At 35.7% G+C, this 12500-nt stretch overlaps 2 protein-coding genes across 6 annotated transcripts in view; one reads left to right on the forward strand and one right to left on the reverse strand.

Annotated features, from left to right (window-relative positions):
• LOC122242844 (uncharacterized) overlaps positions 1–1760 on the reverse strand; it is a 36801-nt gene extending 35041 nt beyond the window's left edge. For 2 of the 4 annotated variants that reach the window (XM_086535908.1, XM_086535907.1), the window contains exon 1: positions 1620–1760. In XM_086535908.1, coding sequence (XP_086392034.1) covers positions 1620–1647 — 28 coding nt within the window. In that variant the 5' untranslated portion in view covers positions 1648–1760. Of the gene's footprint in view, positions 1–1179 lie in introns of all 4 variants that reach the window. The other 2 variants (XM_086535909.1, XM_086535910.1) reach the window with 2 other exon arrangements.
• A 1032-nt stretch (positions 1761–2792) lies between these two features.
• LOC122242896 (cytochrome c oxidase subunit 6C-1) lies at positions 2793–8988 on the forward strand. Of its 2 annotated transcripts, none has more exons than XM_043000330.2 (4): positions 2793–2932; positions 7780–7943; positions 8522–8646; positions 8912–8988. In XM_043000330.2, exons 2-3 carry the CDS (start codon positions 7792–7794, stop codon positions 8604–8606), a joined length of 237 nt encoding a protein of 78 aa, XP_042856264.2. In that variant the 5' UTR covers positions 2793–2932; positions 7780–7791; the 3' UTR covers positions 8607–8646; positions 8912–8988. The 2 variants fall into 2 exon arrangements, with proteins under 2 accessions (XP_042856264.2, XP_042856269.2); XM_043000335.2 differs by having other exon boundaries at positions 2910–2974.
• Positions 8989–12500: the final 3512 nt, after the last annotated feature.

Here is a 12500-nt window from a genome sequence, read left to right on the forward strand (position 1 = left end):
ATATAACTGCAACAATTACATAATCTAGTTATCAAATCCATCACTCAATACCTCAATCCCAATCACTTGACATCTCTGTAATCAAACATGGGCACATCTGCAGCATATAAACAAAGCCATGTGTACAACTACAGCATCACATGCAACACACAATCCTATACAAAAAAAAAAGAAGAAATCGTGCATTCATACCTATACAATAGTCATTTTCATGCACAGTAATCAAGCAAATGCCTAAAGTTATAAAAGGAATCCACAGATACACAATTAAGTTACCCACAAATGGATCTACAGCCATAACAGATTGACCGATATATAGCTAGCATAAATTCCGATACATGGATAAATGCACTGGGCAGTCATCTCAACACCATCACGAAAAAAAAAGGCACAAACATAAATGGTGTTGCATACTGACCCCTACTCTTTGTCAAGCAGTCGCTCCCATATTCACACACAAAAACAAACACTAAAGCGAGAAAAACTCGATAAATCGCACGTAAAAAAATAAATAAATAATAAAAAAACAATGATGCACCACAACTACCTATAGAAAAGTCTAAGATGATAATTACCATGTTAATCTCTAATAAAAAAAAAAAAAAGATAACTCTCTACATTCCAGAGTAAAACAAACAAAATAACACATGACCATCTAACTATGCACTTGAAGCCAATCAACCCACCTCCAGAGTTCACGTCATTACTGGCAATCACACACGAAAAAAAATCAATCAAAACTCTAATTCCTTCCAGTCCCAGCTATTTACAGCAGCCAGAACAATCCAGCCAATCCCAAAGCGGACAAGCACAGACCCCAACACCGCCAGGCTACAGGCTAGTAGTTCCCCTAGGCTTAGAGTGGCCAGGGGAAAAAGTGACATAGCTTCAAGGTAACAAGTGGAAGCGTCTTTAAAGCCATGTCACCTGCCACAACTAGGCCAGCACCGCGTCCGGGATCTCCTCCTCCGCGCCTCCGAAATCCCTCCGAGAGTCCAAAAACCCCCGAAAAAGCGGCGCTGAAATGAGAGATCCGAGGGCGGCGAGGTAGGCCTACATGCGACGCTCTCCGTACTAAGGTCTCACGCCATCCCTCCAACACTCAAAAAAAAGGTCACTTTCCCGCACTGCACTCCACCAATACACACTACACACGGCACAGCTAGCGTATTTACACACCATTGGCGTCGTGGGCGAGTCCAGAGGAGGGGGGGAAACGCGTTAAATCCTCGTCGCGAAGAAGTGGAAGAGGTTCCCTTGGCCACGAACAACAAACGGACTGACTGACTCTCCGCCAAGCCAAAGACAACACCGGATTTCCAAAGCCTTTTTCTCGCGCCTCACTTCACTTCCTAGTCATAAGGGGCCACGTATATCCAGGCGTCACAATGCAAACGGGTTTCCACACACTTGGCCATGCGTTAGTGAGATTTTCCAGCAGAAACGCCAAGAGTTTCGGTGTTCGCGATGGCCAAGCGAACGTCACTCGCTCCATACACCATTTTGTGTTAAAAATGATTTTTCTACTCACTTTCCACTTCTAACCGTCCATAACCACTTCATCCTCTTCTCGGGATATTAAGCTTCCTTTCTCACACCACCATCTCGCCACATCTTACCTGTTATAGAGGTAAATCCAAGCATCATTGTGAAATATTACAGACTCCATTAAACAATAACATTCGCCGCCATTTGCAATGTCTCGTCTGCGCATGCGCTGATCAATCCCAGGCCGATGGGAAGGTGCCCGGCGCCGTCCCTTTCTCTCACCACTTGCACAAATATTCCCCACACCCAACACCCGATTTCCCACCAGCGTCTTTCCGCAACTTTGAAAGGGAGTTACAAAGTCTCCCAGGAGGCCTTTCTCCTTCAACTATCGGAATTAGATATTTGTTTGGTATATTTCCAACATAACGTGAATGAAACAGACGGTCCCCGCTGAGGCTGCCGAGAGAGCTGGCCGCTGATTGGCTCTCGCCGCGAGTAATGCGATGTCTCATTGGCCGAAGCGCAAACTTTGTACTTGGGCTTTATGGACGACAATGCTTTATGAAATCCTTCACGGGGGCTTTAAATATGCATTCGCATTCAAGCAGGTGAAGTTAATAAGCCGGGTATACTATTTCCATGCTCTGGGGTCCATCCTATCTAATCGAGAACCTTAGCGACGTAGCGTGCGCCGTGTCAGGTTGCGGGAACAGGTGTATTTTGTACACTTGATACCCATATTTTCCGGAATTTTGGCAAAGATCAGATGACACCATGGGTTTTTATTCCAATCTTGCGTTCTTGTAAGGACGAAACGCAACGATGTAGGGAAGTACAAAAAGTATTCCGTTCCAGGAGCAAAGATTGCCTTTTCTCCGAATCTCCGTCGAGACATTTTTCACCTCGGCTTCATTCAATCAAACAATCTTTCGCCTCTGCGTCCCGAAAAATATATAAAACGAAATCCTCCACCTTGAAAATATCCATTATGAAATAATATACCAGCTAAATGCCCAAGCATATACAGATTGTCCATTGGCAGCGATAAAGTTGAATAAATTTGAATCGAGCGGCGCCGTGACGCATGTTCATTAAGCCACATTCTGGCGGTACTTTAGGACTCAAGATAATTTGCGGGCGTGACGTCATGCCTATGCCGTTTTTTCGTCGCATTAGCGGGTTTCACCGGCAACATGCTTCGTGCGGATTATTCTTTTTTAATTTAGTGAATCCTAATAAATTCATATCAGCTCTAATTACGACGTATAGCTAATCCTAGGGCACGATGGCAGGGTCGTGCTTTAAATCCTGGCTTGACTATGACGTCACGATCTCAACCCGACTTGAGAACGGAGAATCCGGCGTTAGTTCGTCGCTTCGCCGCCAGAGTCCGCTTGGGTCCCAGCTCCTCCGCCATCTTCGTCTTGCGTAGATCTCCACCGTGAGTACGAGCAGCATTTCGGGCACATTTCACTGTTTTCGGGTAGTTATGTGTCTTTTTAGGTCCTGCGTCACCGGAATAGCAAATCTTGAGAGTGTGAATAGGAGTCGGAGGATGGGGATAGAGACGGAAGGAGGGTTTTAGAGGCGAAATTGGCTTGCCGGTCGTGAGTACGTGATCAGCTGATTAGAGGAACCAGTCTAGGTCGATGACGAAATACCAGAACACTCGCCTGTAGACCTATTATAGGATTGATTTTAGAGTAGATAGGGTGTTATTGCAGTGTCTTTATACTTCTGAACACATATTATGCATTTTAATCTGATATGTATTTACGTAATAAACTGATTTTGGCCTTTGAACTTAGTCTATTTTGATGGTTCATGAATAACCCTTATTTTTTTGGGATGCAGTCAATAAAGGTAAATAAGATGTTATATCATGGTATTCAGAAAAGGTCTTTGCCGTTGATACTAACAATTTGGCGTTGTAAGTTAATTCTAGTCCAGTTCTACCCACAGGACACGATATAATGTTTCTTGAGTAATTTATACTTTATGAAGACACCTTTCATATTTAGTATTGCTCTGTTATGTATACTAACCAATTTACGGGATGTGGGAAATGACGAGAAATGAAAAACGGGTGATGCTTGGGCAGCCATGAGATCCACTTTCTTCCTTTGATAAGTGTAACGTTGCCACTAATGCATATTTTAACCTAGGTTAGTTTTATAAAGATAAGAATTGATTTATCTTGTTTTCTTTGTTAGTGTATCTGATATTAACTTCTCATGGAAATCAATAGTTCTTGAGGTAGGTCTATCTGAACTTGAAAAGTTCATATCTCAAACACTAATTATCCAAAGGAAATTAAACGTTAACCAATTGAGTATGGGTGTCATGACATACATGATAGCACTGATTAGGCCTGAAAGACGGGTGTCATTGCATACATGACCCAATATCAGGATCTGCTCACAGTTCAAGTGCACACTCAGTCATGAAATATTATGGCTATAATGGCGATAGCATCAGAGCTACAGGGTTCCAAAGTCAGCCTAAACCCACATTTTGTAATGGATTTGTGGAAAAATATTGTTTGGGCTAGTCTCTACTGGTCAGAGGGCGGAGAAAATATTTTCCCCTTCCTTCTGATTTTTAGACGGTGCCACAAGCAATGTAGACTTACTATTCTGACTGCCAGTTAGGCCGTTAGGTGCCCCGTCGGCAATGGGTTAACAGAAGTTCATATCAAATATTCAAAATTAAATAATAGGAAAATATTTTCCTATGTTCAAAACACAGGACTGCCACACAAAGTAAGATTTTGCAATTTCGTATTGGTTGATTGCACATTCTAATGTGCATTTATAGTAATAGTCCAAAGTACTGGTTCACCAAGAAAATTGCCATAATTAATGTTTCACAATGTTGCATTGAGCCCAATGCATTGTTGCTTCAATTTCAGGCCATTCATTACAAGTATATTGTGCTAAATGCAATTCTTCACCTTTTGATTTATTTACAAAACTCTTTTGGGTGTCCCATACTAAAGTGCAACAATATAACTTGACTATATGGCCTTAAAGAATATTATATCATAACCAGGTCCACCTTCTTCTCTCCTCTCGTGAGGTTCGGGATTATCCTGGTTATTACAGCAATTCATAGGAAGCGCCCATAAAGTAAAAGTATTCAAAATATTAATGTTATATTCATATTTTCATATATTATTTCATATTTTTATGATTATATAAAGTTTATAAAAGAAATCTGAAAAAAAAAAGAAATTTGATGTGTATATGGAGTGAAAAATTATGGACATTTTCTGCTCAAAAGTTCCAAGTTGTGGAAATTGTTGTGGTACGTTATAAAAGATAGATAACCACTAATAAATTGCACTTACTTCATGGAAGTAAATACTTGTGTAATGATCTATGGTGACCCACATCCTACAGCTCTCCTTATATGGTTGCTATCAAGCTTTTACTAGAGACGGAGGAGCATCAATCAATAGCCATCATGACTATGGTGTAGCAGTTACTTTGGCCTCTTCAGCTTTGGCACTCTGGAAAAGGCTGAGAAAGCTTTCACTGCATATATTCTGGCAAGATAGAGCTTGTGCTGGAATTTTAGATTGGTCTCCTCGTAATATGTAGATGCATTTCCTAAGCAAACGATAGAAGGAGATAATAATCTGTAATATAATCAATTGACTACTGATTTGTTCCCATCTTCTATTATCTATATAAACAGGTTGAGTATGCCATTATACCAGTGAGAAAAAATATTAGTAGGGATTAGAATCTTGCCATAGATTGTTGGCAAAGGTCTAATGAAAAAATAAGTATATCTTTAATCCTTCTGAGATGGGCTACATCTTCTTAAGATGTTGAGCCCTAGCTGGGAAAGTAAAGGTGTTACATTTTCTATTATATTCTAGACCTATGGTATGATATATGGATCTGTATTTGATTTATTAACAAAGTGATATTAATTTGATTTGGTGCGATGCCCTAGTTATAAAAATGAAGGGATGAATAGCCTTTTTTTAAAATGAAAAAATCCAGTGTGAAAGGGTTTTAACCCCATGAAAAATGTCTGTAGCAGAAGGATTAAGGGGAGATTGTCTTGGTAAAGTTGGATCATTTGCTATTGCTTATATATCCTATGTTCCACTCCATAAGTGCTGTGATCTTCGTTGGATAGCTAGAGTAATCTGACCCAACACTGGTACAGGAAAGAAATTAGAAATTTCTTAAATATTGATTTCCAGTAAAATTATATTGTCGGTAAATCAAACATTTCAAAAAAAGCATGCTAGGCTACAAATTCTATAAAAGTAGACATCATTTCACTAGCTGTGCCTGGTCATCGTCTCATTCACAAATGGATTAATTATTAGTAGTAACATTGACAACCCCTGCGTAGCTTTTCTCGTATTACATTTCCTATAGTTATGCATTTCTTGTTATATTAATCTATTTATGAGAGCAGTAAAGTATGGGTTGTTCAGCATATCTATAGTTTATTCTTGGAAAATTTTAATAATTTTGTGATATTTCATGTTAAATATTTACTCTAGTTCAGCCCGTTTTACCCGAAGGTATCCCTGATGTACTCGATTTCCTCCCCTACTATCAAGACTATTAAATCAGAACTGTCGGTTATGTATGTTACCGTGCCTAATAGTAGGATACCTCTATTTTTCTTAGTATATCAGTTTAAACTCAAGAAAAGCATATATAATTTTTGAAGGAAACACCTCCTGTTATGATGAGTAATTAGCATTTCTAAGTTGAACTTAATAATACAGGAGGACTATGAATTCAATGGAAAATTCAGGCTAAAAGCATATAATAAAAATAAGATAGAATCCTAAAATGGTGTTAAATATTTTACCACTGTCTCAAAAAACACCAGATATAACAAAGTGGAGGAACTAAATGCCAGTGTCCTGATTGGGGACTATTGATTTTATCTGGTGTAGAGAAGACCATCTGCAAGATGAGCTATATCTTACCTCTCTGCCAAGCCAGTATATTAGTCGAGCTCCAGTGTGAGAGCAGTGTTGGTTTTGTCATGTTTACGAAAGAGAAGAGATGTAATTACCGTGTTTTATAAGTGATATTAAAGCTATCTACAGGAACAAATAATTTGATTTTTATAGTTGCAATTGCATGGAGTTATCTTCATTAATGTCAGATACGAGAAACTTCTTTGATTACTGACAAAAATATATTTATGCTGCTTTAATGACATAAAATCAGTTTCAGTAGTCGAAGGATTCATTTGTTTTATTTATGAAAATTGGCCAGATTCAAAACCAGTGTCTTTGAAAAGATAAATTCCAAAGCCACCAAAACTGCTTGAAATTTTACTTTGCCATTCTAGAAACATATCTCATTAGTAGTATGGTTTTATGTAAAATAAAAGATATTTACAAATAGAAATGTACTTATATCTTTAATAGGCTTCCTTTGCCCTTGTGAAGAATAATGCTTAACTATTATTTAATGTCTTTGACTTGGTTATAAGTTTGAGGTAGCTTTGCTTGATGTGAAGTGAATGCATGTTCAGTGGACTATAGGTCACCACAACTAGACTCACAAATATGCCATTTCCATTTGGTCCTTGTCTTCACCTTCACTGATTCAGGGCTGCTAATGACCTTGGATGTTAGCACAACAATTCAAAATTTAAACTATTAAGCAATCAGTGATTCAAGGGTAGTCTCTTTGTCTCCTTTATTAGGAAAAATAGTTTTGGAAATGGGGTAATGGAATATCTTTTTCTTTTCTCAATGTCAACATGAAAAGTTGAAAGTTGTTGAAGTACAAATTAATTCTATGCTTTGGTATATAAGAAATGTTTGCCATTTATTTTTCAAGAAATATCTCTGAATTACTTCACTATATAAGGTCACTTTTTTATGATATAATATTATTAGTTTTTAGATTTGAGTTCAAAATCTATGGAACTGTAATTCTTAAAAATCCAGGCAAATGTGTAGAGAAACTTTTTCTTCTTGAAAAGGATGTGAATAAATAAGACCTCAGTTATCTATTTTTATTTAAACTTAGCTTTTTAGTCTTTTGCTTTCATATAGAAAATTGTAATATTATTGATGATATGATGAACTGTATATGAGTTGGTGGACTTTATCCTCAAACTATATACTTAAATTAGATTGAAATATGCATTAGGCTCTCTGGCCATTCTAGCAGGCCATGAAAGAACACTAGCTGGTTGCATTATCAGGTTTCTTTTTACAAAGCAAACTTGGTTTGTTGCATTTCATAGATGATGGATGTTGGATTAAATGTGCCTACTTTTCTTTTTCAGTAAAACTCCACAATGGTTATTGCCAAGCCTGTTATGCGCGGACTTCTGACCGCACAGATCAAGAAGCACATCATCATCTCAGGAGTTCTTAGCTTCGCTGCCGTCGGTGTCTGGAAATCCACGGTACAGAACCCCAGGAAGCAACTCTATGCCGATTTCTACAAGTAAGTTCTTTTTGTTACTTTTCTTTCCTCTCTCCCTCCCCTTCTCTCTCTCTCTCTCTCTCTCTCTCTCTCTCTCTCTCTCTCTCTCTCTCTCTCTCTCTCTCTCTCTCTCTCTCTCTCTCTCTCTCTCTCTCTCTCTCTCTCTCTCTCTCTCCCCCCCTCTCCCTCTCCCTCTCCCTCTCTCAAAGAGGAGCTAAGATGGGGATGAGGATAAAATGTTATCTTAGCCTTTTGAAATGTAAGTAAGCAGTTATCTCAAACTTTTTTTTTTTCTTTCTTTCTTTCTTTCTTTGTCTTCTTCCACCTCTTGCTTTGCCCTTCCCTCTGGTTTATACAATGCAATTTTGAATTTGCATATAAAGGCAACTGGTATATTTGTATGTACCATTAAATTAATTTAACTTGAGCATGGATAACAGTATTTAAATTTTCCCAAAGAATATTGCAATCTGATATTATAAAAATATATATTTGAAAGAACACTATTATTATCATTTGATATTGATTACTGCAAAGAAGTGTTAGTAGAGGTATTATAAAAGTAGGTAGATTAAAATGCATAAAATTCTCTCCCCAAGGGAATACGACGCAATGGCTGAGTTCGAACGCATGAGGGGTCTCGGACTCTTCCAGTCCTGCAGACCTGACGGCGAAGAGGAATAAGATGTACAAGCCAGGAGGAGATGTAATATATGAATTCCAGGTGAGAAAAGCAGTCCAAAATAGGAGTGGGATGGAAGTTGTATAAGATGTCTAATGAGCTATATGAATATCAGTTGTTGTTGTTTTTATAGTTTATGCAATATACATTGAAAAATATAATAGTCAACTTATAGATAGAGTTGGTGTATTGAAGTTTTTTATTTTTTATTTTTTTATTATTATTATTATTATTATTATTATTATTATTATTATTATTATTATTATTCATAACGGTAATTTCTTTTTTTTTCCCCCTTTCCTTCCAGGTGGTGATGTACCTTGTAACAGATCTTTTGTAATGTATCATATGAAGTGTATTAAAGTCATTAAATTATAAACAGATTATGGTTTTATCCCTACCCCCAAGACAATGCAGTTATATAAAAAAAATACTATTAAAACCTATCATGGTCTTAATTGACCTTTTTAACTTCAGACTCTAATTTGCATAGCCTAAAGTGCCTACTTTCCAATTGGTTCATATGGACATTTAACTCTATTTTATAATGTATATAGTATTTTCTTCGGCCTATTTTCAACTCCTTTCTATTTTTGTTACTATATGACAACTTTCCATTTTTTATGAGCAGTCAGTATCAAGTATTGTTATTAAGTTTTTAAAAATGCTTCAAAATCACTTGTATACAAATTGTAAAGCACATGATGGAAATAAACTCAGACACTAGGCCACATTATCTATGTATATACATAGTGAAATTAAATACTAAATCAATACTAAAATGCAGTAAATACGAAGGCAGACTGTAGAATACTTTTGGTTATTATGAAAGGGATAATTGATCATACTACTGATTATTGTAAACTAAACATGAGGAAATGTATACAATAGGAAAGTTACTGTGAGCAAATGTTCCATTGCCAAGGATTTGAATTAAATAAGTATGGATATGTGATTGGTCATGGTAAGTAATTCTAGTTTGTTTTTTGATGCTGATAAATTTTAGACCAACTGCCCTTTTTTTTCTTTTTTTCTTTTCCTGCTTGAAGATTTACATTCAGGGCATCATCTAGAGGAGGGAGATTATAATCGCAGTTATTCCCTGTACTCCTTAGATTAAAGAGATGCCTGCTTTTAAAGTCAATGATAAGGGAAGCAAATTAATAAAGACCTCTTAAATTATTTGAAAAATCATATTCAGTATGCAATTAGGAAAAAGAAATGCAAATTATGACTGGCCTCGTTTAATACCACATCTAGCATGTTCACATTTGATTTCTTGGATACACAATGTGAGTAAGAATGATCGATGAGACAATGTTATCAATTATTGAAGAAAAGGAAAAGGAAATGTTATATATAGCATTCTTCTTTTTTCTATATTCTTTCCTCTCCTTTCCTTTACAAAAGATAATCGCAAGTGTTAAGAGAGCGATAAAGATAGGATCAAAGAAGAAAAGTTTATAGAAGAATGAATGTGATCTGTTACATCATTTTTTTTTTTTTCTGTATTTCATTGTGAGTCCAATATATATATAAAACTTAATGTATATATGAAAAAGATTACTTTTTTAAAATTTTGGGTAATCCTCTTCTTAAAAAAAAGTAAAGCACAGAGATAGCAAGTTTCTGTTGGGATGCTGAATTGAATCCTTTACAAACACACCTTTCCATTCCACTAGTTTAATATTAAATTGAAGCTTGAGTTTTTTCTACCACTGTTATGCAGGATTTAACAAAAGTGTATTAATATAGATTTATATTTATTCCTTGACTAGATATTGCTGTGCCATTAACTAGGTATCACAATAAGAAAAAGGCAGTTACTGCATGCTAAATGCTTCCTAGACTAAACTTTTATGGCATATCCAGATATTTGTGGTGGTGAATATAATGAGACAAAGGGAAGGAGGTAAGTGAGCCACCAAGATATAACCTGTAAGTAGACTGTTAATGAGGGGCTGAATGGAAGCAGGTGGACAGGCAGAAGTGAGAGGCCTTAACCATTGCAGTTACTGCCTTAAATGTCATTGAATTCTGTAATTTAACCATTAGGATGGGCATTACATGTGTATTCTGTACAGGTAGTGTAGAGACAATGCTAAAGGTTTTACACTAGCCACTTGGTACATATTTTGAATCTTTCTTGGGTGTTTCTGACCTTTATAGGTCTGATTAATATTTTTATAACTCTCCATGTTAGATTCTACACTTCAACTGCCATAATAATGTATCATTATCAAAAGGAAGTATCTACAGATCTATAAGTCTGTGTGTACATGTGTGTATGTGCTTGCTATTTAAGTGTGTATGTGTAAGAGTGAAGGAGTGTATGCATGTGATGTTTTTCCCCCTTATTTGTCTATATGACTGTTTGCTGTTTGTAGTACATGCATTAAGTGTATGATATTTTGGTTTCATAGAACAAGGCTAATCAAGTATAGCTCACAGGTACAGCTTACCATGTGAAACCTCAAAGTAGCCTCTAATCACAAACTTTTACAGAAAATTATCAAATATTATATCCTCATAGATAGTTCAGGAGTTCCCAACTTCAAATCTGTAAGGATGACAAAAAGAAATCCAGACTGCACTTGTTTAGCTAGTAAGAGACATAGCCTTTAATAAAATTGTAGTCAAGTTTCCAGCTTTATTTTTAGAATTTATACTTCAATTTGCTTGAAAACATTGTAATGTGATATTCTCTTGGATAGATAATACATCACAGAAGATATGATATCATTCTGTTATACAACTTTGGTTATGATTTCCTGACAGAAATTGGCTAGTGCTCTAATGATCTTTAAAAGTAGTTGTTATAACCACAAACATAAGACCTTAATCTGTAGTTGAAATAATATGAATGACACTTTGGATGATGTATGTGTTAGTGTATTCCTATATAAGTTCATAAATATTCTTAGGTGTACCCACTTAGAGAATGCTTATAAAGAATGATTGATTATAAATCATTTTTATATGACTACAGACTACAGTTCTCTTAAATTCAATTACTTTTTAAGAGCTTCACATTTCTAATGTACATTGCTTTGAAGATTCTGATTACTATTTGATTGATGTATAATTCTGCTAATTGATTAATTGATATTTAATTCTACTTATCATTTAACTGATGATTAAGTTCCATATATGCATAGTGAATAATTAAGTTCCTTATATGTAATAATTCAAAGAAATTACTCAAGAACATTTCAAGATGTTTTAAACACACTTTCCTTGTTAGATTAATTTTATTTTTTGATTAAAGATATTCAAAATATGCCATGAATTAAAATTTCTAATGTGAACTGCTCACTATGAATCACAGTGTCCTCATAGCTAAAACTCTTAGTATTGTATAATTTCATTAATTGCTGCAACAAGCTTATGTTACTACCTCTTATTGCAGCCTTAGTAAATTTTGTGAGATTGTTGCATCTTGCACAGAACTGAACACTCACCTGGGCAGTTCATAGCAGAGAATTACAAAATAGGTATAAATTCATTCTAAAATACTTGTCAATATATGTGCAAATCAAGATATTGTATATTGGAAAAATATTTTTGATATATGAACTCAATTTCAGCATTTTGGGGAATAAGAAAATGGAACAGCTGTTGTTGTTCATGAAAGAAATCTATAAATTAAGGCAACACATTGTAACTAATACGATAAAATAAAACAATGCAAAACACAGCCTTTGTAATAACACTGATTTTCACACTGTTATGGATTACATCAAAACTTCTATCAATGACTTTGGAGTAATTGAACATTTATTTATAGCATGTATTTCCTGCCATTTGCCATTTAACTTTTGTAAAGGTTTTGGGCATCAGGAATAAGGTAAATTCATCCAATAAAACAGTCTACATAAAAATGAATTTATGTGTAC

This window comes from Penaeus japonicus, unplaced genomic scaffold (genome assembly GCF_977035675.1).
Source record: "Penaeus japonicus unplaced genomic scaffold, GWHDUDI00000001_assembly GWHDUDI00000004, whole genome shotgun sequence".
Taxonomy (NCBI): domain Eukaryota; kingdom Metazoa; phylum Arthropoda; class Malacostraca; order Decapoda; family Penaeidae; genus Penaeus; species Penaeus japonicus.

What these genes read in the sequence shown, in the direction of transcription:
- LOC122242896 (XM_043000330.2), top strand. Translation starts at nt 7,792, where the DNA reads ATGGTTATTGCCAAGCCTGTTATGCGCGGACTTCTGACCGCACAGATC. An exon ending in CTCTATGCCGATTTCTACAA is followed by an intron (nt 7,944 to 8,521) that starts GTAAGTTCTTTT and finishes TCTCTCCCCAAG; the next exon opens with GGAATACGACGCAATGGCTG.